At 39.0% G+C, this 26,727-nt stretch overlaps 1 protein-coding gene across 4 annotated transcripts in view; it reads right to left on the bottom strand.

Annotated features, from left to right (window-relative positions):
• The window catches only part of LOC139948791 (rho GTPase-activating protein 23-like), a 77,127-nt gene that overhangs the window by 29,575 nt on the left and 20,825 nt on the right, over window positions 1-26,727 (bottom strand). For 3 of the 4 annotated variants that reach the window (XM_071947120.1, XM_071947121.1, XM_071947122.1), the window contains one exon: window positions 13,070-13,235. In XM_071947120.1, coding sequence (XP_071803221.1) covers window positions 13,070-13,235 — 166 coding nt within the window. Of the gene's footprint in view, window positions 1-13,069; window positions 13,236-26,328; window positions 26,463-26,727 lie in introns of those variants that run through there. The other variant, XM_071947123.1, reaches the window with a different exon arrangement.

Below are 26,727 nucleotides of genomic sequence, written 5' to 3'. Positions count from 1 at the left end.
CTTTCCCCCTCTCTCTCAATGCGGTTCAAACGGTTATTGATCATTTCCCTAATACGAGAGGAAAAAATACCATAGTTCTTAAAAAAGACGCTATGGTTAAAGGGAAGGTACACGTTTGATAATTACTCAAAACAAATATTAACTTAAAAACTGACTTGGTAACGAGCATTGGAGAGCTGTTGGTAGTATAAAAGATTGTGGGGAAACGACTTCCTCTGAAGTAACATACATGTAGTTTTTGAGAAAGAGGTAATTTCTCACTAAAATAATAATAATAATAATAATAATAATAATATTTATTCGGGCAATCACATTTACAAGCACATATACATACATTAAAAATATTTAAGAAAACAAAGTAAAACAACAGTGGGGTGCCCAGGAGAGCATAAAAGTTAAAAAAATAACTGTTGCCAAAAGGCGTACATGTATGTCTCCTAAAACCCTAAAAATACATTAAGGCAAGAGGGGGCATATAAAAAAAGCACAGAAGATAATACAAATCACTAAACAATTTAAAAAGGCAAACAAGCAAAGACATACACAGAAAAACACACCTGAAATGATATACGTAAAAAAGCAATTCTAAAAGTAATAAAAGACTTCTAGCTAGAAGTCCTTTATTCATATCATTAAGCACACAAATTCGTCCAACAAGGGTGTTTTTTTTTCTTTCATAATTTTCTCCAACTTCGATGACCACTTGAGCCCAAATTTTCACATGCTTGTTACTTTAAGCTTATGATGGGATACACCAAGTGAGGACACTGGTCTTTGACAATTACTGAACGAGTACAGTGAATGCGGGGGGGGGGGGGGGGGGGGGGTAATCACAAAAAAAGTGAGAAAGAAAAATAATAAGAAACAGGGGTTAAGGTAGATTTTACCCTCAATATATGCCTTGACCCCGCCCTTGAGTTGCCACACCCATGTGTTTCTAAAACTACAAGAATTTTATAGGGGTTAATTTTGCATCGGGGACACAGAATATAAATTGGGTTTTTCATCATGGGATAGATTGTGTTTTTTTTTTCTACAGGGAATATTCTACGGAATCAGGGGAGAGATGGCAGCCCTGTAAGAATGAAGATGGCGACTTCAGAGGGGAGCATTTGACTTAATACCCCCCCCCCCCTCATTCAACCATGGCTGGAGATGCCCTGACCATGGTCTTGAGTTGCCACACCCTAATGAAGCCTTTATTAAGATCAATCATTGATAACGATGCAAGAAGCATAAAGGGAGCATAAAGCCCCAGGGAGAACTTGATTGGGGGCTTCCTCTTTAGACAAGGCCAACAAGTCCATGTTGGAAGGCCAACAAGTCCATGTTGGAAGGGAGGAAGGCAGGGAAGACACGAATGATGACAACTTCTAGAGTACAATATGCATGAAAGTCACAAAACACTGTTGATTCAGTCTGAATCCTCTTGTGAACACACAACCCCTCCCCCAACAGCTTGCATGTCACAGTTTTGACATATAAAACTGAGTATTCCATTCACTTTTGTCGTTGACCTGGTCACAATGTCTCACAGCAGCTTTAGGCACAAAAAGAAACTTAGCACAAAGAAATGATGCATTTAGCCAGAGTAAGGTTACCAGCCAAGAAACTATGGGTGCATTCGTTTAGCTTCCCTGGGTCGACCCTGGTGTGTGGCTTTTTTCTTTTTTCCAGGACGAACGTGTGCAGATAATTACCCACATTCGTCCTGGAAAAAAAAAACTCCAAACACCAGGGCCGACCCAGGGAAGCTAAACGAACGCACCACATGTAACATGTTTGACATGTGACTGGTATCCTGCTCAGTTTTTGCTCAGCAGAAAATGTTATAGCAATATTTTCAGATTAAAAGCAGATCTATGAAAATGTAACCCTGCTGGTCGTTGCACACTGCGATTCCCTCTTTAATAATTGCATATCAAATCAGAGCTATTTTCCCTCCCCCAATAAAAAAACACTGGACAGTGAACAAGTATGATAAATTCACCAACATGAATATATCAGTCACTCAATTTGTTATAAACCTGCACAAGGTCCGAGCCCGCCTATTACAAGCAAATCAGCCCCATTAATCACAAGGCGGTGTGACACAGGGACTCTGTACTGTTTATGTTCGCTTGGCTTTCACATAAACATCACTGGCTAAATGCATGACTGAGCTCCCGGGGGCCCCGTTATTGTGGACATTTTGAAAGTTGTGATTGTGGATGGAAATTTTATAAGCCATGCGATGCGGTGAATATTAATAAACAAAATGATGGTGCAGGCGTGGCACTTGGGGCAAAGTAGTTTTAGGGAATCAAAATGCATTTAAGGGAAATTCATATACTGGAATATTAGTGGCCTGGAATACCATAATTTGGAGTGTAAAATAATGCCATTTTCATTTAGAAAAGGGTACTTCCAATGGAAAATCGTAAAGCCTTTGGGAAACAGATAAAGGGGCACCAAGGCCAAGACCAGGGCAAAAAGGCAATGGCCTCTGTTATTAGAGAATCTTCAGATCCAACAGAAACTGCATTGATCACACACTTTACGAATCCCAAAGTTTAAATATGTATACATGTGAAACTTGTAAAAACTTAAAATCTTTTGGCTTTGGTTTTGGGTCGAGTACAGTCAAATAAACTCAAAAACACCCTGAGGAAAACTTTATAAAAAAAAGCAAACAAATTAATGTGAAACTTTCAGAAATGAAGTAAGAGGCTAAGAACTTGTTGTTATGCTTTCAAGTCCATTTATCATTCACACAAACCATTGACCTACGCATCCAGAATACTACATCTGACAGCCATTACTGGATCGTCAGTCTATACGCTAATTCCATCTACCCAAGCATGACATAAACACGCCAGGCATCGTCACTGCACATGTGGATGTACTTGGTGGCCTAGCTCGGGACGAATACCTCAAATTTTTTAACTGTCCATTCCCCCGTCGTCGCCTGAGAGGATTGTGATACGGCTCATGACCGACATTAACGTCAGTCAAGGGGTCGATTGGTCATCAAAGAAAATTGAGGGCTTAACTCTTTAAATAAAGGAACACGTTGCCTTGGATCGGTCGAGTTGGTCTTTGAAAAGCGTTTGTAACCGTTTGTTATAGAACGCATTGGGTAGAAAGATGTTGTAAAAGTAGAATATAATGATCCACACAAACATGCCTCGAAATTGCATGGTTTTCCTTTTACTGTGTCGACTAACACGGTCGGCCATATGGTCGACCGTGTTAGTTTGCAAAGTAAAAGGAAAACCACGCAATTTCGAGGCACATTTGTGTGGATCATTGTATTCTACTTTTGCAACATCTTTCTAACCATATGCAATTTATAAAAAACAGTTACAACGCTTTTTATAGACCACCTCGTCCGATCCAAGGCATTGTTCCTGTGAAGTGTCATGGCCGAGTGGTTAAGAGCATCAAATTCAAGTTCTGGTGCTCAGTCACCAGAGTGTGGGTTTGAATCCCGGTCACGACACTTGTGTCCTTGAGCAAGATGCTTTACTAAAATTGCTTCTCTTCACCCAGGGGTATAAATGGGTAGCTGCGAGGGTAGAGGTTGATATTGTGTATTAAAAAGCCTTTGGAGCGATATAAACTGTTGCCTAGGTTGTATACTCCCAAGGGAGCTGAGAAACATTAAAAGGGATGTTATCGGCGCTATGACCAGGGCACTAATGTAAAGCGCATTGATACGGTTATTGTGAAATGCGCTATATAAGAATTGTTATTATTATTAAAAGGTTTCCCCTCTCTCAGCTCAAACCACACAAGACTGTTGTGTTAACCACAGGGGTGTCTGTCTTTGGGACAACAAAGTTTCAAAGTGGGTACCTGACATTTTATTTTATTTATTACCGTAAGTCTTGGAAGCAATGCAATACAACAGTGTGCTGCAATCAGTGAGTAGTAAACCTACCGGTAATTTGCCTTTTGAAATACAACCAGTGGAACTTATTGTCGGCCATTTTGTCAAAAATTTGGTTTGGCAAAATAACAGACTTTGTCCTGTCATGGCAGTACACTAAAAACACATAATTAAGAGGGATATTTGTGTGAATCATTACATTCTACTTAAAAAAAATCCAACCTGATATTGATACATTATACCATGAATGTTCTTCATGTGTTGTACCTTCATAAAGACATGTTTACTTGGCACGAACGTCATTAGTGAAAACGCAATACAGTGTATTATATCCCGGTATGCATCGCCCACAGATGGATCACTATACACGTACTTTATCTATCTTTATGATGGTCAAATTACTAAAAAGCGATATCCATACAATAAGGTGCCGACCAGTGATTCAAGCAAAGTGTGTACTGAACTTCTACCAGGGCCCAATTTCACAGCGCTGCTTTTTAAGCAGAAAATATTGCTTCGCTATTTACTGCTCAGCAGCAACGAGCAGGATAGCAATCACAAATTGGCTAGTAACCTTATTCTGGTAAGCATAATTTTGTTGTGCTTAGCTAACTTTCTGAGCTTAAAAGGCACTGGACACCTTTAGTGATTGTCAAAGACCAGTACTTTATCCAAACATGAAAATTTGTACTCAACTGGTCATCAAAGTTGCAAGAGAACGTGAAAGAATAATGCTTGTAGTGTACAACACATTCATTTATTTACCCACGACATTGAAATGTTTTTGACTCTATACAAGATACATCATGCGTTACCACAATGTGTGCCATCATTTTTGTTTTCCCACGCTCAATTCCTTTTCTTCAGCGATTTGTATGAAGGGAGTGAGAAAATCCTCAATGGCAATGTTAATGTTACTAAAGAATGGGGTAGGATTTGGGCATACATGTGTAAGTTCTATTGGAAGCTGGTGAAGGTTGGGGATTTTCGGATATGATCCCCCTTGGCCATGAAATTGTCATTAAAGGGAAGGTATAGACCATGTGAACTACGTTTGTAATGAGTGTGACATTGTGCATTCTTTGAATATTCTGGCAGGCACAATACTGCACAGGTCATATATGGGAAAGTTGACATTTTGTGTCATAATTTCCACATAAATTCAAGAATGATGAAAGTAAAAGCTGGACATGTTTTGAGATGTGCCCCCTTTCTTCATATCAAAAGTTGATAAGAATTAGACAGTGCAATCTCCATAAGATTTTATGTTTTCTTCCATTAGGCTGTGTACAAATTTTGCCTGCAGGAAGTCCAGGCTCTGTGGCTCTTTTGTAAACATGTGTTGTCACAGGTCACATATTCGATTGATAATCACTCTGGTAATCACTTCGGTATATAGATGAATGGGAATAAAAAATTAATCGTTAAGAAGTACAATATCTTTAGATAGTATAAAGCTATTTGAGAAAACATTTCATTTCGAAGTAAAGTGTGGTTATGGAAAAATATATCAGCTTTTACATTTATACGCCACAAATTCAGTTTGTGTATTCCATTATAACCACTCCGGATTTGCAGCGAGGTCTCAAATATGTGACCCCGTTTTAAAATGAAATTTTCACAGGTTACTTTTATTGTAGGTCCTATCAGATGGTTTCATAAACCACAGACCTGTATACTTTGACTTTGAGGAGGACAATTGTGTTTAATTCATAAATGAAACTGGGCCCTGGCATTTACAGCAGGTTAACTTATTCCTGGTAAGCAAAGTTGTTAATTGCTTAGCAACTTATTTTTTTTTACTGCCATGAAATCAGTGACCATGACTTTACAAATCAGCTCTGAAATTTCATGAATGCCATGTCGACCTACTTCCAGACAGGAGCTAATGTTTTGAGAGTGACTTCAATTGAGGGCCGACAAAGTAAACATGGCAAGCCCGAACCAACACCCTCCCCTTACTTCTTCGTTCACTGGTTACATTTGCCTGTTTGTTGAAACCAGTTCAAGGTAAGGTTGGGTTATTAGCTGGGCCATCACGCTTGGAAATCTTCCTAATTCGTGAAGTGATGTTTTTTTCCTCATCCAACATTGATTTTGTTGTGTACATTCCAAATAACTGAATCATCATGATGGAAAAGTCATATGCAGTTAGGTTTGCGGTAACACCATGTGTGTATCTACTTGCCAAGTAGAGTTGTTCTTAGAGAACTGTCTTGCTTAATTCTACTACCGCAGAGTAGATTGTTTGGGTGTTCGGGAGACTTCTCAGTTCTGAAAAGAACTGTCCGGATTACTAACTATTACCTGGGTGGATGGTATAGGCAATCCGCAGCAGAACGCTTTGGTTGGGCGACTGATGGATCAAGAGGATAATGATGATGATGATGATGATGACGACGCTATAGAAATAGGCTGGGACTACTTCAGCTCTTGACGATGACTAGAGCAAGCTAGTCGAAACGTTGAGGTCAACCCAAATACTGACTCCGCGGTAGTACAGTTAATTACGATCCTAAAAGCTAAAGTAGTAGTCCCAGCCTATTTCTATACCATCTGCCCAGGTAATAGTTAATAAGCAGGACAGTTCTTTTCAGAACTGAGAAGTCTCCCGAACACCCGAACAATCTACTCTGCGGTAGTAGAATTAAGCAAGACAGTTTTCTAAGAACAACTCTACCTGGCAAGTAGATACACACATGGAGTTACCGCAAACCAAGTATATATTGATACCTCACCATGCAATGCCTCCAATCCTATATGCAGTTGTTGACCTCGCCTACTAAAATGTACAGTTACAAATCATAGAGCAAGGAAGAGGTGCTCTATGGTTAAATTATTTACAAGGCAAACTTCTGTAAAGGAAAATGTATACATTTTATGTTGACTATGGCTCAAGTTCAAGCACTCCCTAAACAAAATTACTTATCTTTAAAAGCTTCATTTATATAGTGTGTGAGGATCATCTAGAAAAACACTTGAGTGTAAAATGCTGTTATTTTGTTTAGAAACTGTGTTTAAAGGCAGTGGACACTATTGGTAATTACTCAAAATAATTATTATCACAAAATCTTACCTGGTAACGAGTAACGGGGAGAGGTTGATAGTATAAAACATTGTAAGAAAAGGCTCCCTCTGAAGTAACATTGTTTTCAAGAAAGTTAGAAGTAATTTTCCACAAATTTGATTTAGAGACCTCAGATTTAGAAATCGGGGTCTCAAAATCAAGCATCTGAAAGCACCCAACTTCGTGTGACAAGGGTGTTTTTTCTTTCATTATTATCTCGCAACTTCGATGACCGATTGAGCTCAAATTTTCACAAGTTTGTTATTTTATGCATATGTTGAGATACACCGAGTGAGAAGACTGGTCTTTGACAATTACCAATAGTGTCCAGTGTCTTTAACTTTGACCTTATTTTGCTTAAAGGCCTAGATTCACAGGTTTCCTTAGTAAAGCGCTTTTAATAAAAAAAGTTAAGAGCAATTTTTCTCTGAATTCAAACTAGTACTTGTACTCATAAAAATAAATTACAAGTACTTAAAAAAAGTTATTACTTTTACTCACAGAAGTACTCGCTTGCACTCATACTTGTACTCACAAACAAGTTAGGTCAGTAGAATAGAATGCTCAAATTGGTCATACTTTGTACTCAAAGAAAAAGTGCTCATGCGTGTACATGAACTTCAAAGAAAAGACAAAACTTATCATGAATTTGGACTTGTAATCATTACAAATTACATGTAAAATTGCACTTGAAAACTACTTGAATATCCCTAAAAAAGAACAACAAAGCACAAACAAACATTGAAATGGTTTCATGCACTGTTTTCTGAATGAAGTCTTCAAAAGTAACTTTTCAATATTGCTTTTTATAAGAGATGTTAAATTTGCATCGAGGATAAAGAATATTAATTATGGTTTTACCCATACACCAATGTGTTATGGCACTGTATACCCAATATTTTCCAGAGTCCTATTTTCAATGGAAAGTTCAAACAAAAACAAAGACAAACAGAAACCCAAACAATCACTTTACAACCATCTCTTTAAGGAATGTACATGTACAGTGAAACATTCATGGATAGTGAACCCCCTGTCATGTTTGGCAGGGGCACTGTACTGTCTTCACATTATCATGTTCTCTGCATGCATACATGTAGAGAGTACTTGACTGCAAGACTATCCATTTAACCTGGGGTTGACCTGTCTGGGAGTAACACATGCTGAGACAGCCAACGTCAGGTGTGTTGAAATGCATAATACAGTACATGATTTCATATTCACTACAGTGTCTTATTGGAGACCCACATTGAGAACAAAACAGAAAAGAGAACAAAACAGAAAAGGGAACAAAAAGGTCTCCATGGGGTGCTCCACAAGGAACTTTGTGTACAAAGTCTATTGGAGGACAAAGGAAAGAACAAAATGTCTCCACAGGGATGCAAAAACGAACATGTACAGTACATACAAAATCTAAATTTTGTATGTCTACTTTTACACCAAAAAGAACCAAAAACATTGGAATACAAATTAGCAACAGACAGTGGGAATGAGTTTGAAGGTTTGAATCTGAGGCTGGTTATAGGGGTTTGTAAAGGATTTCCCAGCTGGCACCTACGTACAATGGCATTGATGATCAGATGTTGAAAACTGTGGTTTGTAATGATATATGCAAGCAAGCAATAATGATATATCACATGGTGAAGGCATCTGCACAGTAGTCAACCCTCCTACTCAATGACCATTCAATATAATTTACTCTGGTTTTGAGTGACAGATAAACTATAAAAGCATGCAACATGATACCAGGAGGTGAGGGTATTTTGCAGTACACAGTCAACCCTCCTACTCTCGGACCATTCAATAATGATTTACTGTTGTTTTGAATAATAGAACTTTCCATCAACACCTTCAACCCGCCCTCACCGGTTCCCGCCTTTGAAAACATTCCCGCCCCCCTTCCACATAATTTCATAATGCACAATATGATCCTCCACATCTCCTAACTGAACAACCAACCCGTAAGGCTATACTTTTATTTTCATCTAAAAGTAATATTTTAAAAACCTGACAACTGGACACTAAATCAAAAACATTACACGTAACTGGACCCCTCAAATTATATTTACACCTAAGAGTAGTGTACACTTGTCATGACCTGTAGCTCTACATGTAAATAATCAGCCCATAAATCAACTTAGTGTTATGACAACCAACCCCAACCAGGTTTTTATAAGTCCCTTCAATGTCACAGCTTTAAAGGTGCTTCAAAAATATTTATGTAAAGCTCTCTTCACACTGCTGAGCTAATTCCCAGGGAATTCCTGGGGAATTTTAAAGTTTGTTTCACCAGGGCTTGAATTTAACATTGGGCAGCAGGTCCCAGGCCAGTGATTCTAGCCTGGGCCAGTAAACTCTGGTCTGGTCAAGCCAAGCTGGTATTGTGTTTCTGCAATTGACTGAAAGTACCTCAACAATATCAACTTGTAATAAAACAGACAATGAGCAAGGAACAAGAAAGTTTTTGTTACCATTAATTTTAGAAGTGGTTACAAAATGCATACCATCCCTTTAAAGAGATATTAATTGTATATTGTATATTAATTTTTGTTGCCATGAAATGAATCACTATTGACCCAAGTCACCTTAGGTCACATGAGAATAATTTTGGATGCGCCATAGTGGTGGCCAATGTCACTGTGCCATATTCAGTGAAGGGCGCATTTTAGGTGAAGGGCGCATTTTAGGCATTTTGGGCGATGCAGCGTTTACAAGTAAACCTATTGCCCACCAACATGGTGAGCGTGGCACAGTACATGCATGTGACGTGCGTGCAAGGAGTCAATTCACTGTGAATGAATGTAATTTTACCTGAAAAAATGTCTGCTTCAGTAGTCGTCAAGTTTTTCAGAGAAAAAAAAGTGAAAATCAAAGAGCAATGTTTCAGGAGAGTCGCGTAAATTTGTTGTATAAGCTAAAGTTAATTTTCTTCTCACTGAGACAAAGTATTTTTGTGGATTTGTTTTTACTCATTTCTCAAAAAGTACAGCACCTCAGCAAGTAGTATTTTAAGAAGGGAAGCTTTCTACCTTCATCATCTTAAAGTAAGTTAATGTTTGTGTTTCATGTCACACAAAAAGTACCCAAACCCTTTAAAGCCAAGACTACTACTTGTATGTTTGCTTTCACTTCGGGGCCAATGTTTTCCCCCCAAGTGGATCACTCCTGTCTGGGTCTCATTTTTCAGCGACCTGTCACAAAGATTACCGCAGTACTTGTTAGTTAGGCAAACAATTTAGATTGCATTCGCACATGTCAACTGCAAACCTCGCAGAAGGCCTGGTTGCGAACGACACCCAAATTTAGTCCTGGGTTTTCTCTCTCCGAGTGAGGAATTTCTTGGAAAGCGATTGGTCAGATGATGAGACATGTCCGAGACAATGTGTGACCACAGAGGAAAATATTTGCCACACAGTGTGTAAGGTCATCTAATAGTTAAAGTGATAAAGATGATAAGTAGTAACCATAAATTTCATGTAAGCACATGAAATCTTGCTAAGCGGGAAACATGTTACCAGTCATATTACAATGTAGTTATGCAAATTGTTGATGCCCGGTTCCCGCTAAGTTTTGTTGAATCAGTAGAATGGGTAAAGGCAGAGGACACTATTGGTAACTACTCAAATAGTTATTTGCATAAAACCTCACTTTGTTACGAGTAACAGGGAGATGTTGATAGTATAAAACATTGTGAGAAACAGCTCCCTCTGAAGTGATGTAGTTTTCGAGAAAGAAGTAATTTTCCACGAATTTGATTTCAAGACCTCAGATTTAGAATTTGAGGTCTTGAAATCAAACATCTGAAAGCACACAACTTGGTGTGACCATGGTGCGACAAGGGTGCTTTTTTTTTTCTTTCATTAATATCTCGCAACTTCGATGACCGATTGAGCTCAAATTTTCACAGGTTTGTTATTATACGCATATGTTGAGATACACCAACTCAACTGTGAAGACTAGTCTTTGACAATCACCAATTGTGTCCAGTGTCTAACGGTTGAACAGAAGTCACAAATTCTGTTAATAAGCTGTTCTGTTTTAATGTACATATATGTATGCACAACCCTAGACACTACTCAGGTGGGACTCAAACTCATGACCCTCCTGTGCACTGTGTGTTAACACCACACCTACATGGAGTGCTTGGTGGGAACCCTGCGGTCCCTACAGTATTTTTTTCCTTTTTTTTACCTTGAGTGCCATGGCAATCTCTATTGTGACCTTGTACATTGTATAGCAACAAACCCAATTCAACCAGAAGTTGTCACACGATCCAACTCACACAATCCTACAACATTTAATAGAACAACTCTGTGGAGTGCCTGAATGTGTGCATAAAGTGTGAACCATCATTCATGAATGGCATTGATGGCCAACACTAACTTTTCAGACCCACGGATCGATGGTTGTTCAAGACCTCTTCATTTATAATCGCTTTGTAAAGAGTACCACTAACAAAAGATGACGCACATTTGGTAGGTAATTCAAACATGCGATGTAAACACAACATGACCGTGTACATGACGTTAAAGGCAGTGGACACTATTGGTAATTACTCAAAATAATTATTAACATAAAACCTTTCTTGGTGACGAGTAATGGGGAGAGGTTGATGGTATAAAACATTGTGAGAAACGGCACCCTCTGAAGTGCCATAGTTTTCGAAAAAGATTTTCAACGAATTTGATTTCGAGGCCTCAGATTTAGAACTTGAGGTCTCAAAATCAACCATCTAAACACACACAACTTCGTGTGCTGTGGGCGCCGTGGGTTATTTCAAAGCCTGTCAATGGAAACATGTTCAAAAACAAATTTAAAGATACACAGCCATCACAATACAATGCCAAGTTTTTCAGTGTGAACTACATCATGTTCCCACCACTGAACCCCCAGCTAGGATTATCGACTCCATTCTGAAGGAATCACTCAGTGCAATGGGGACAAGGTCATAGGGTCACCCAGAGGAGGAAGTGCTGTACAGTACGCCAAGAGACTCTGCCTACATTGTATTTTGTACATAATAATCCATGTGGTGGTGAACAAGCCAAGGTTCCAGGCGTGATACTTCATGGAGGCAATGAAGAAGGCGGTTGCCTCCATGTCCCCTGGTCATTGCTTTGGTGCCGTTGAAATGCTACAGAGCAATTTACAATTTCCTATAAATAAGTTGCCCTTTACCAAGGATAAAATTCCCCTTCCCCATTAAAAAACGAAGCATACAATGTACATGGCTGGGTTTGTGAACCAGGTACTGTGTATAGATCATGTACAATGTCAGCAAATGTGAACATGGAAACTACAATACCGGCCAAAATACTTGGACCCCCCATTCGCAACCGTACAATAAAAATTCCCCGTGCACTTCCCCTGTGACAATTAACATTTTCTTCCCCATCCTCCCTCAATAATGATAGGAGCGACGAAGACCGCGCATGTAGAACCAACATTGAAAGGGGGGCACCGGGTCCGAGGTGAGGGCCAAACGAGATACAATGTATAGCCGGGATTGTAGAAACATGGTGAAGGAGATCTCCCATGCATTTTAAGAACAGGATATTACTGTGTGGGAAGCGAACTTGTGGATGGATTTGAAGTTTGGATACTAGAGAATCATTTTGTTTGGATCTTGAGCAACGAGTAAAATGTGAAAAAGAAGGGGTACCTCTATGAGCAAAATTTAAATTTGAACAGGAACCTTGAAAGGGGCAGAGGCAAAAGAGCAAAAGCACAGGGGCACGACGGCAATTGCTGTGGGTTCCTTTGAGGCCTTCCACCCATTTGCCCCAAGGATCCCATAACCCCAACCCATTCAGCAACAAACTTCTCCAAAGATCCGAATGATCCCTTCCCACTCATATCCCACTGACCTGAACACCTCTACCCACATGCAACAAATTTCTCCTAAAGATCCTTACAACACCCATTTATCCCGATGATCCTTACAAATTTTACCCACCTGCGTCAAATTTCTCCCAAAGATCCTAAGAACACCCATTTCTCCCAATGGTCCTTTACAAACTCCACCCAACATCGACCCATTTTGATCCCCACCACTCCTAACCACCCACTACGTACAATGTATTTCACCCAATAATCCTGATCGCCCCCTACCCACCCACGACCCTGTTCCTTACCATTAGCACTTGCAGCCCCCTCCTGTCTGCTCAGTTCAGCGACAGCGGATTCCGGTGGGTAAACGATGAAATGACGTAGTGTGAAGCCAAACCCGGCTGCGTTACGCTGAAGGCTTACTTTACGAGGACCAGGCCATGTTGGGGACGGCTCCGATTTATTGGATACCTGTCAATGAAGAAAGAAATTGTAATCTTACATTTTAAACTTTAATCTTTCCCAGGCACTCTACTTTCATTAAAAAAATCTCCATCAGACAAAGATTATCTGCTTGTTGCTGTAATTGCACAAACGAAAAGTTACATTTTATGGGGGTCTTCTGCCAATAATATCTGTTCACTTTGGGACTGCAGGGACTCTCAGCTCGGCTCTTCTGTAAACATGCAATTACAGTTTCGAATACAACAATGGCCACAACCCAATTAACTTTTGTGTTAATCCCAAATGCAACATTGAGTTACATACATCAGTTAAACTGTTTGAAGTATCCTTTACTAGGTTTGGAACTGCTTACATGTACCTGACAAGCTTAGCTCCATAGTCTACATGTAACAGGTCATGGATCCTCTTTAAAAAAGAAGCATTTTCCTGATGATCTCGCAAAGACACAGATCATACATCTTGGAGAGGGCAAGGCTATTATCATTTTGCAAAGGGCACTTTCATTGGAAAATCTAAAAGTCTATGGGAAACTTTTGCAGGCACAAAGGCCAAACCCTGGGGGGGGGGGATGTGGGGGGGGGGGGGGGCGCAAACTGAGATCATGGCCTCCATATAACTTCAGAGTTAACTATGCATTTGTGTTGGGACAAAACTGTCATTTACCCTTCATAATTATAGCAGTTAAAACTCACCACACAGGCTTTACTGATCATTCACACACAGTGTCAGATCAAAATTGATTAAACAACAATGCTGACTATTTGAACACGCACAAAAGGAAGAAAGATCACCAGGGTCACATTTAAGAAGGCTCCATTCAACAGAGTGACCTCCCACCAGCAAATGAGTAAATACACCCCACAAAATAACAACATTTATAAATCTATATCTGACACTAAAATGGAAGCACAGATCTAACGAATCTCCCTGGATACCTTGATAAGTTTCAAAGATAAAAATGTTAGTTGAACAATTTAAAACATTTTGAGTGGCATATAAAGTTTCTGTTCATTATGATTTAGGAGGGGGGGGGGGATTTTATTTGTTTATTTATTGATTTCATTACAGATGCAACAGCACAGGTGCCAACAACAGGATGGTGTAGGCTAAATAGAAAACGAGAAGAAATTTTCGTTTCAGATGTCAGAGGAAAACCCCCCAGATATTCAGCTGAAAACCCAATCAATATGCAAGGCCCAGGTCTGCAATGGGATTCACGGGCCTGATACTTGCGGAAGCAATGAAGGCGATTGCCTCCATGCCCCCTGGTCATTGCCTGGATGCCCTTGAAAATCTACAGTAGAAATTTACAATTTCCTCACAGGGTGCCCTTTACCAAGGAGAAAATGCCTTGGTGCCTTTGCCCCTTCAATAATGAAGCAGAAAGGCCAGCCGTTGATTTCACAAAGAGTTAGGACTCGTCTTATCTCTCGTCCTATGATACCATTAAAACTTTTTGTGTTAATTTTTTTTTTTAAATGTGATCTTTTTTTAAAGCCATTATACACTTTCGGTAAACAGTATTGTCCAAGTCCCACACTTCGTGTATCACAACTTATATATAAAATAACAATCCTGTGTAAATTTAGGCTCAATCGGACATCGGAGTCGGGAGAAAATAACGGGAAAACCCACTCCTGTTTTCGCGCGTTTCGCCGTGTCATGACATGTGTTTGTAACAAATCCGTAATTCTCGTTAACGAGAATTTATATTGTTTTACCGTTTTCTCAAAAAGTAAAGCATTTCATGGACTAATATTTCAAGAGAAGTCTTTCACCATTACCTTCTGTAAACCCTGTAAATTATTTGTAAATCTGTGAACTTTTTTTTTTTTTCCTGTACCGAAAGGGTCCAATGGCTTTAAACAAATTTATTTTTATGCAGGTATACTCCAGACAGAACACAATGTGAAGTAAGAGTCATTTTGCAGACCATTCCTGCATTAATTGTGTAAGTCTATACTGAGCAGAATTATAATAAAGACTACACTCACAATGCCTGACCCTGGTCTTTTCAATAGGGTAATGGGCCCGAAGCTCTACACGTTCTTATTTCTTCAATCAGAATAAAAAAGTAGAAAAAATTCTGAGCTTTGAGGGCTCTCACCTTGGGTGAAGATTAAGATGGAAGGGGGGCATAATTGAAATAAGTCAGTATTTGGTATTAAAGGGAATCAACATTTAAACAAATGTCTAACACTGTAGGCCTAGATACATTATATTTATGGTGTCTCAAAATGTCTGCATGTGTATGAAGAATGTCTATCGTTGAGTATGCAAGCAAAACTTCCCCGCTAACCTGGGAAATACGCATTTCGATGTAAATTATGCGGAATTCCCTGCTTCCCTAAGCACCCATTCTTTGGTTACTACAATAAGCAGAGTTATGGCTCTGGGTCCAGGTAGGTCTACATACAGTCAGGGCTTAGACTTCGTTGATTTTTTTTAACTTAAAAATTTTATACAAGGGGGATTCACAAGACCTTTAGGGCTTGTCACTCAAAATGTTTACCGGACAAGAATGGACCCTTCCCATGAAATATGCTAATTACATTCACGCATGCGTACAGACCCTGTTGGTTGGCAAACACCATAGAGTTGTGCACTAAGCAGACGCGCAATCGCGTCTGCGTCACGCACCCATTAGCCAGGTACAAAACAGCGCAATGTTCCCTCATTTTGCCAACCAAAACGTTAGTGCGCACGCGCTATGTGCAATTTACATATTTCATGGGAAGGGTCTATTGTTTTCACAAGACCAGAACCAAAATGAGAAAAGCTCCCTGACACAGTTTTACGTTCAATCAACTGTTTATATTTGAACTTAGCACAAAGACATGTTAGAGAAGATTGATCTCGTTCTTTCAATGGGTATATGATCAATGAAGATGGATTGCAGGCGTGCAAGGCTATCATCGGCCGAGGGTTGTGCGCATCATGCATCATGCACTTGTTAATCACTTATCATCAAATATGGTGGTCAACGACGCTTAGTGCATAACCCATCTATAGGCCTACATTATCACTCAATAGAATTGAACTTTTAAGGTATTTTATCAGACTCAGAGTCAACATTGGATCACAATTTGAGTTTTGTTCATGATATTTTATAGTGCAAGGAATTATTATTCATTATTATTCAATTAAAAAATCAAAGAAGGCCAAAGTTGTTTGGTCTTGAATTTACTGACCCCATACTAAAATTACTGGCCTGAGGTCCAGTGTTAATTTCGAGCCCCGACAGTCCCTCTTTAAAATCACTTTATTAACAAAACACATGAAGCTAAAATGGATCATGATATGAAGTGATTCAAGCGTGAATTTCATCTCCTTACGTACACACTGATGGGGAAGATTATACGGTAATGAATGCAGGCAATATTAAAACTGGCCCCTGTGCACGTGCACCCAGCTATCATTTACGTTTTAAAGTCATGGTATGGTTTGGGATTTAATGGAATGGGAGGGGAGGAAGGAATGGTGGAAAGGTAGGAAAAAAGAGGTGGAGGTAAACAGAGTTTAATCTTAAAATATAACTGAACTTAAAGGAACATTACAGAATTGGTTTTTGCTAACAAAACAGTTGCTGGCAGTGTAAGCACTTTATGTAATCCACCATACATAAACTGAAAAACCTGTAAAAGTTGAAGATCGATCGGCCATCTGGGTCACAAGAAAATAGTGAAAAAAAGATTACAAATTTTACATTGAATCGATGCCAAAATAAACGATTAACTTCAAACGCGAAGTTAGATTACTTATTTCTCATCAAATATGACATTTGTTTCTTACCAATTCTGTAACGTTCCTTTAAGTTAATAGTTTAAATTAAATGTAAGTTTTATTCCCCAAAATTTGAATCTGAGAATTATGACTGTCAGTAACGCCTCAGATTGAGCATTCCTATTTATTCATGATTATTCTTCCCGTGTGGAAATTTTTGCTCAGTTTTTTTTCCGGCGATACCTAAAAAAAAAACTAACCACCTTTTGAAATACCTTGTTCAGCCACCAAGACCTTGGTGTGTGTGTGTTAAAGGGACACACCGGCTCACCGTTTACGCAATTTAGGGGTGTAGAATCATAAATAAAGTTTTTATAGATGGTTGCTGTACAAAAAATCATCAAAATGTCATGTATTTAGCGAAAAATGATTTTAAAAAACCAAAGCGCCATATAACAAGCTTCCGTTACACGGACTCTTTGAATGTGAATCTTACGTTAGATTTTTCACCATTGTTTACATTTTGTAGCGATAATTTGAATACATGATCTTTTTCGTCAATTATTCGTAAATAATTTTGTAAAAAAAAGATTTAAATTTGGTTAAGTAAGTTACTTTAAGACGGGTGAAAGTAAAACTAGCCCGGAAGGTCACGTGATTGTTTGTACCACTGTTTGGTTAGAACAATCACGCGACCTGTGTTTTTGTCTTAAAATGCTCAAAAACGGCTAAATTTGATGATTTTTTTTAAGGACTGTTCTTCTTCATTCCTGGAAGACCGTTGAAGTCATATCTTAGTCTATTTTGTAGCCCAAATAGCCCAATTCGGCCGGTGTGTCCCTTTAACTGTCTCAGACAGATGTGTTCAACAGTATAATATGGTAGGATCTGGAGTGAGTAATCCAGCCAGAACAGGGTTAAAAGTTGATGGAATTAGTCAAGGTTTCTAGAAATGAAAGACCTGGGTCAGTAATCCTACCCCAGCAGTCTCCGATACTGTCTCTTTTCAATCAACTCTCTAAATGGTTGAGGAAAGTGACATGGGGCACGTATATCCTTCTTGTACATTGTACATGTAGGTATGAGAGAGTGAATTTCGTCCCACACTGTTGGAAGAGGTGAGCAAAGGCGTCTATCTTTGGGCTGATGGAGGTCAATTCGCCAACAGGCATTTCCTTTTTGGGTGTACATGTACATTGTACATGTACAGCAGAAGTCAGTTTCTAGACTTGTACTAATGATTCTCTACAGCTCTTGAATTTCAAGGAGGCAACATAAGCCACAGCCTCTGTTGCCCTGGTCTTGGCCTTGGTGCCCTTTCAAAAGTTTCCCATAGACTTGAAGAGTTTTCCAATGGAAGTGCCCTTTGCAAAATGAAAAAAATGACCTTGCCCTTTAAAAGAAGAAATTACAGGCCAGATAACTTTCATGATCAGGGAGAGTTTCAAACTTGTTCATCAGAACCTGGAAGATTTGGGTTATTTTAAAGGAACTTTCTACAGAGTCAGGGAGAGTTTGCAACCCTGAGGGCTTGATTTAATTTCTAGTAATGCGATGTTTATTCTGACCACGATATTGTACATGGATGAAGCATCTATTAAAACACAAACTTTGTGAACACCAACCCAACCCCCTAATTCAGTAAAACATTGGAGACATTCAAAAGCACTTAAAAGGAAGAGGAGGTATAGTGGGTGCATTCAATTAGCTTCCCTGGGTCGACCCCGGTGTGCTCATTCAAGTGGCATATTTTATTTTTTCCAGGCGAGCTTGTGGATAGGGTCACTTGGGGCTCGCCCGAGGTGCACTGACGTCACCATGAGAAGGGTCACGTGATGATGCGTATTTTTTGTCCAGGTGGAACGTGGGTAAATTTCTGCACACGTTCGTCCTGAAAAAAAATTTGCGACTTTTCCAGGACGAACGAGGGGTAATTATCAGTGCCCACGTTCGTCCTGGAAAAAATAAAATACGCCACTTGGATGAGCACACCGGGGTCGACCCAGGGAAGCTAATTGAACGCAACCAGTTATAGTTAGAATATTTCCACAATCCACTCAGGAATGTACAGGAATTAATTAAAAGAAATTTACTTCCTGTTCAGTTGTATTCAAATAAGCTAAGCCGAATTGTAAACAATCATTTCACACTTGCAATCTATTTTTCAATTGAAATTAATTTCTCAATGCCAGGTTCTCGATGTGCATGACCCAGACTGAATCAGGATGTTTACAGAAGGTGTCGTCAGGGTTTATGAATTTATACATCTCTAAGGGAGACATGTGGCAGGTAGCACAAGGTTCCAATTTCAGCTAGGGAGGATATGTCCGTATGTACCTCAACTGGGGCGTGAAACGTGTACCTCAACCGGGGTGTAGAGTTACCATGAAAACTATCCTAACCCTTCAAAACAAAGTACCAGGTCTTCTGGGCGTTATGTTAATTTTTACCATCTATAGCATAGCAAGAGAAAGAGACATTTAGCGACATCATGCCGACACCCACATTTTACAGTTGGTAGACAATGGTACACAGCCAAGCTTCAGTTTTCAACAGCAACATTTGAACTGTGTCATCTCATTGTCAAAAGACATTTTTTTCTTGGTCAAGGTCAACGGTGAGCAGCTTTTTTATCACATCCACTTGAAATTTGTCTGCCAAGCCCAGCATGCAAAGGCTATTTCACAAAGCTGCTTATAGCACACAGACTAGAGCTAAGCACATCAAAATACCAGAATAAAGTTACCAGCTAAAGTAAATTTTCCATACGGCATGTACTATCTGTGACTTGTATCCTGCTTATTAAGAAATAATAATAATATTTTATTTTTGATATAGCGTCTTACATAAAAAAATCTCAAAACGCTGTACAGAACTTTTACCTATTAAAAACATCAAGCTAAAAAGAGATGTAAAACACAGCAAGTTATACAATAAGAGCGACAAAAATACAAACAATGAGATACATGTACACCAATACGAGACAATCAACAATATCACACCACAGAAAAGGCAATAAAAAAGATACAAAGACTCAGAAAGCATAATTCTCTGCTTAAGCAGCTCTACGAAATGAGGCCCAGCTCCCAACATGTCAAGGCTAACAGCTCATGATTTCCTTAAAAAAGCCTTCAAGCACAAAACTTCCTTGAGTCACGCCGGGTGTGGCTGCCATGATGAATGTAGCCTTACATTAGCTTCGAACTATGACTTCATTACTGTACATTAAAGCGTTGAGGATGCAGACGACATTTACAAAGAGTTACCGACATTGACAGACCATCGTATTCATTCTCCAGCGACTGTTCCATTTCCTCAAGATTTTTATCGAAAGGACATGGCTTGAAATAATGTAAGCTTGAAATGCTTGGAGGAGGCGTACACTCAGCCTTCAGTACACACCACTCCAACATACTAGCAGAGAGAGGGTGTTACATGTAGCCTTCCGATATGATGTGGATCTTGAGTGTAGAGGAGAGGGGAGGGGAGGGGATAGGAATCAATTTGTGGGGGGGGGGGAGAGATTGATCTACATTGTAGAGTGCCAACAACAGGCGCAAATAACCATACTTACATGTACCGCATAATGTACCAGGATCTTAACACAAAGTACAGCATCAAAGTTGTGGGTTCGAATCCCAACTGAGTAATTTGTCTGTAGTTTTTTTTTTCACAGGACTCGGGAGAGTACCGAGTATACAGTACTTAAACAAATTATACAGTATGCCTCATACATGTAGGTCACTGCTGGACTCTGTCTACAGGTTGGTTGTTTTGGGTGTCTGATGAATTGGAATCTAAAAAATGGGAAACAAAACACCCTATTCCTGTTTCCAAGAAAACAATGGTGTATCATACCTGTTGACAACCAACAGGTAGAGCCGACAAAATAGTCACATATACAGTGTTCTGGTTTTGTGTGATCAACCATACAAATTAAATAACAAACCTGTGGAAATTTAGGCTCAATTCGTTGTGCAAGTTTGGTTAGGAGAAAACAGGCAAATCCATGCACACATTTTCTACCATGCACACATTTTCTAACATGTTTTAAACACATTGTCCTTAATTTTATATGTTGTAACGCTCGTTTTGCTTTTTGTTTAGGTGTTCAGATACAGTTTTCTCAAATATGACTTCATTGCAGAGGGAATTACTTGACTGAAAAAATGGTATGAACTTCATGAATCAGTAAGCTTTCAAACTATACAAAATGAAACAACTTGATGTTTTTTATCTATACCAATTCTGTGGGTCAATAATACCTTTAAGTCTCCCAAGCTACATGTACCAGTGTTGTCATTCCACAGATGTCATCACAATAGTCATTTGATGCATTCACAATAGTATTAATTCCACATGCGTATGCCTCATCCTTCAACTTCCGTCTCACGTTTCAAAACTACACCACAAGACATCAAATCCTTACCACTCCAGGCCAACCCAAAAATAAAAAATGTGTCGTTTGGCAAGAAGGTTTTTGAGTAGAAATAAATCATCCCTCTTATGTTCCTGTTTAGAATTTTGAACTTTGTGTTTCCCCCCCTCTAAAAAGTCGCCTTACTTCACTATGACTTAGACAAAATAAAGGAGGCACTCTAATGAACAATTAATATGCAACCACAAAAAAATATGGAGTAAAATTGGTAGTTTCTACTACCAAAGTACCCCAACCCAAAAGAAATTCTGGACTGGCCTGTACAAAGTCACTCCTTCAAAATATAATCCCTAGGCCTAATATTATAACTCCCACTCAACTTAGCCCACTCCACGGAGTACCAGCTTGACCTTGCAGGATATCGGTTAAAGGACACATGCAGTGAACCGGCGTGGGACCGGTACTGATGATTTGATGGAAATGGAATGCGAACCGGTGATCAAACCCCCCAGGATGTAGAGTTCAACGCCAGTAATAAACTCTACCTCTGGCCAGGGTACCAACTAAACCGACAACACCACAATGGAAAGTGTGTATTTAACTGTTTATGTATGCCTGACCTAAAATGAATTGCAGCATTGTACAACGTTTGCCAACTGTCTATGATGCAGCCATAAATATTGTACAGTGTTTAATGTTTGTGGTTTTTCATAACTTCCGCTCAACTGTCAACACAGTTCCTCTGTAATCATTAATGTCAACGAAGCCAAGACTATAGACTAAATAACCACGTAAATTGAAAACCCATAAGGTTGTATATAAATGTTTAGTTCTAAAGTAACTGAACTTGGAAAAGTACTGAGTATACAGTGTTTTAAAGGGAAGGTACACGTTTGGTAATTACTCAAAACAAATATTAACTTAAAAACTGACTTGGTAACTAGCATTGGAGAGCTGATGATAGTATAAAACATTGTGGGAAACGGCTCCCTCTGAAGTAACGTAGTTTTTGAGAAAGAGGTGATTTCTCACTAACATAATAAAAGACTTCTAGCTAGAAGTCTTTTATTCCTATGAAAGCACACAAATTCGTCCAACAAGGGTGGTTTTTTTTTTCATCATTTTCTCCCAACTACGATTACCAACTTAGTTCAAATTTTCACATGTTTGTTATTTTATGCATATGTTGAGATACATTATGTGAGAACACTGGTCTTTGACAATTACCAATAGTGTATATTCCCTTTAAGACCTAACAAGAGTAAAAACTTTGTTTTTTCATCCTCGATGCAAAACTAGCATTTTTGAAAACGATAGATATCTTTTCTGAGCAGGTGTATACCAAAAGCAATGAACAAGTATAGTCCGAGCCAACCTACTTGGACAGAATTTCAACGAATCCCACTTGTTTTTTAAAAGTAGAATTCAGATGACAGAGTACTGAGTAGTAGTACGGGGAAAGCGTTTGAACTTACAAATGTAACAATTGGTCCCTTTTCAAATTGCCAACAGCGTATATGTCTGACCATGGAGGTGGAATGTTTGGACAGAGCCAAGGTCCATGGTCAAACTCTATGGATCCACAGCCTAACACCTCTCAATAACAGAGGGCCTGAGGCACTTCCGATCTCTCCAGCCAAACACAACTGCTCAAGATTTCCAAATAAAAATACACCACTGATTGCCCATTTACAAATTCATGGTCAAACGCTGCATTTCTACAGCACAGCAGTCAACACCAATACAACTGCTCTATGATCCAATAAACAGAGGGCCGGACTCATCTCTCAATTTTTAAGACTACATGACAGAATATTTACATTAATTATCAAAACAATGTTTAACCTTAAAGGCGAAGTGTACCTTTGTTTTTTTGACCCAAGTTGATGGTTTTAATCCTACACATGGGGTCCTAGTTATTTACATAACATACACCTGTACAAGAAAACTCAATGTTAAACTTTGTTTCAAAAGATAATTGAGTTTTTCAGATATCGCCGAACATCCTGCAGCAATACACAGTCTAAAAACAATTCTTTTTGACAGTAATGCTTCTCAGATTCAAACTTTAGGGCATAAAAACTAATGTGTTTTTTCATATCCTCATTACTTCAAAGTAAAACGATTCTCAAAATGATTAAATATACTTTTAACCTTAATTACACTGTTGATAAAATAAAGATCATATAACTCAGAATGGTATGTCTGCAAGCTATGCTGAAACCGGATGCTGTACATTTACTTGTATTCCAAAGTATGTTTTTATTGCCATTAATGGTTTACCAAACCTGATGCCTTCGCTTTTGAGCTCACTGACTATAAAAATTCATACCACCAGTGCCAATCCTTTAAAGGCAGTGCGTGTACACTATTGGTAATTACCAAAAAATTTTTTTTTTTTAAATAAAAACTTACTTGGTAACAAGCAATGGAGAGCTGTTGATGTGAGAAACCGCTCCCTCTGAAGTAACATAGTTTTTGAGAAAGAAGCAGTTTTCCACGAATTTGATTTTGAAACCTCAAAATCAGATTTTGAAGTCCCAAAATCAAGCATCTGAAAGCACACAACTTTGTTTGACATGGGTGTCTTTTCTTCCTTTGATAATGTTATCTCGCAATTCCAACGACCAATCGAGTTAAACTTCCCACAGGTTTTTTATTTTGTGCATATGTTGAGATACATACACGTGAGAAGACTTGTCTATGACAATTACCAAAGGTGTCCAGTGTCTTTAAAGCCATTGGACCCTTTCGTTAAACAGTGTTGTCCAAGGCCCACACTTTGTATACCACAACTTCTATATCAAATAACAAACCTGTGAAAATTTAGGCTCAATCGGTCTTCGGAGTCGGGAGAAAACAACGGAAAAACCCACCCTTGTTTCCGCATGTTTCGCCGTGTCATGACATGTGTTTAAATCCGTAATTCTCGTTAACGAGAATTTAAATTGTTTTGCTGTTTTCTCAAAAAGTAAAGCATTTCATGGAATAATATTTCAAGAGAAGTCTTTCACCATTGCTTTCTGTAAACCCTGTAAGTTATTTGTAAATCTGTGAATTTTTTTTTTTTTTTCTGAACCGAAAGGGTCCAATGGCTTTAAAGATGTACCATAAAAAAAAACCACCCTTTTTTAAGACACCCAGATAAGCCAGGGGGATTGCCAGGCATCCACATTCCTGATCCTCTTCTGATGTTGAAAGCCTCTACATCAATGTTATGTGTTTATGTTTTCAACTGTTTCCAATACACTTCAGGAGGGGGGCCTTGGCGGGCGTCATTAGGTTGCAACCTTTCCAGTGTATGTTTATTTTGTAAACAAATTTTACAACATTAAGCACAGTGTATTACATGTATCTAACAAGAAGCCCCAAAAGTCGTGATATTTTGTCCTTGGAAAACAGTAGGAACATTTCTTTGATTTCTACAAATAGGGACGACCAAAATTACAAAATAATGTATTGTACATATAAAGGTGTTGCCTTTCATACACTTTTTGGGCTATTTTAATCACAAAGTTATTTTCTAATTTTTGTCATAACTTAGAAGGGGTACCTTGGCTCCAAGCACGCCAAGGTTCCTTCCTCCATGAAATGCCCAAGTCCCACTCCAGGTCCCTTCAGACCAGCCCACCTTTATGACCAACCCAAACAGCAGCACTGCTCATTACAACGCAATTTCATGCTACATTTAACTCACATTTACAAAGCCAGACTTACAACTGTGCCAGTTTTGGGGAACCTGGGGGTCAAAGGAAGGGGGGGGGGTGAAGAGGAGGAGGATAACAAACAAAGGAAAGGAATAACAATCAAAGACAGAAGGTAAACAAAACAAATGTTGATGACATTGGTGGACCTCCATGGTAGAACTGTAGAGTAAAACCCATTAAGGACTGAAGGTCTCCACTTCTGTCTGGATGAAACAGGTACACACTGTGTGGGCAAAACCTATCACAAGTGATGATTTCTTAGAAAATAAAAGAAGTGATTGTTTTACAAAGCACTGGCTCTTCGAAGAACCACTGACAAATGATTCCTTCTTGAATTTCCACATCATTTGTAAAACTTCAAACTATATATACAGTACACAGTGATTTTGAAGAGGTCTTCATGCTTTTTTAAAATTAATTTTCTAATGAGAGATATTCAGTAAAAGTGAATTTGATAATGGAGACAACTCAAAGTCAAACCAAGACTGGGGAGAAAAAAACCTAGACTGGTCCCTTTGTTGTAAAAATGGAAACTAGTGTTTATTATGTACTTATTGGATACATGGTACATGACAAGATGGTGGCATCATTGATAGCAATCATTACCACAGGAGGTTATTTTGTGGTTACAGGCCAAGTCTATATTTAGCCCTTTAATCTGATGTCATGTGTCTGAGGCGGGTACCGGTCCACTAATACAGGAAGCATTTAATATGCGTGGTACCGGTCATTCTGTCCTTAACTATTCAAGCAATGCATGTTTTAAGCCAGTTCCCAATGAACGCACAAGCCGGAATCATGTCGGCATGCGATAACCTACTGAGTTATGTTACCCCCCCCCCCCCTGTCACTGGTTCCAGGCCTTGAAATAGGGTAAGGCCACCCCCTTCCTTTTATGCATCATCAACACATGTAAACTAGGGGTATTATAGGGCCGGTACATTACGTACAACCGGTGCAATTGTGCCTGGCAGACAGTAAAGTGTACACACTGTCAGTTAAGCAGTGTTCAATTAAAGCAATTTCCCCCTCAACAAACTTTATTAATCCCCCACCCTCTCCAGTCTGTTTTTTGAATGCAACGCTTTGAGGGCACCCATTTAAAATGATATGTCAGATTTTTTGCCCCAAACATTAAACAAATTTGCTGGAAATTTAAAGACTTGGTGTCCAAATTGGTCACTTACAATTCATGTACAAATGTCAGATAAAACAGGGAGTCCGACGACACACCTCTCTGGCTAACACTGTGCAAGTAGTACTGTAGGCCCTACATGTATCTTGAACTCACCAAACAACCACAGCTCCTAAATTCTACCACACATCATCCACATGACGTCATATCTCAGCAATATCTTGGTACATTGTATATCCTGCAAACCTAACTGGTGTTATCACTCAGTGGTTTTGCGGTATCACCGCCGGAAGAAAATCTCCAAAGAATTGCGGTGGCTCTGAATAGCACAACCAGCGTAGTAACAACTCTGCACTATTCTCAGCGTGGTTGCTATAAAACCTCATATAAAACACACACACAAAGTGTTCACCATTGTACAATACCATAATAACACCGAGTCACTCTATTTACAGCTAAAACTCGTGCACTTGAATTAGATAAATAGCAAACAAAAGGTTTGCTAATCTCTTTAGTCTACGACGACGACTACGTCAGCAAGTACCAAGTACCACT

Source organism: Asterias amurensis, chromosome 16 (assembly GCF_032118995.1).
Source record: "Asterias amurensis chromosome 16, ASM3211899v1".
Lineage (NCBI taxonomy): Eukaryota > Metazoa > Echinodermata > Asteroidea > Forcipulatida > Asteriidae > Asterias > Asterias amurensis.
Note: the sequence above shows the minus strand (reverse complement) of the source record. Positions and strands in the feature narration are given on the sequence as shown.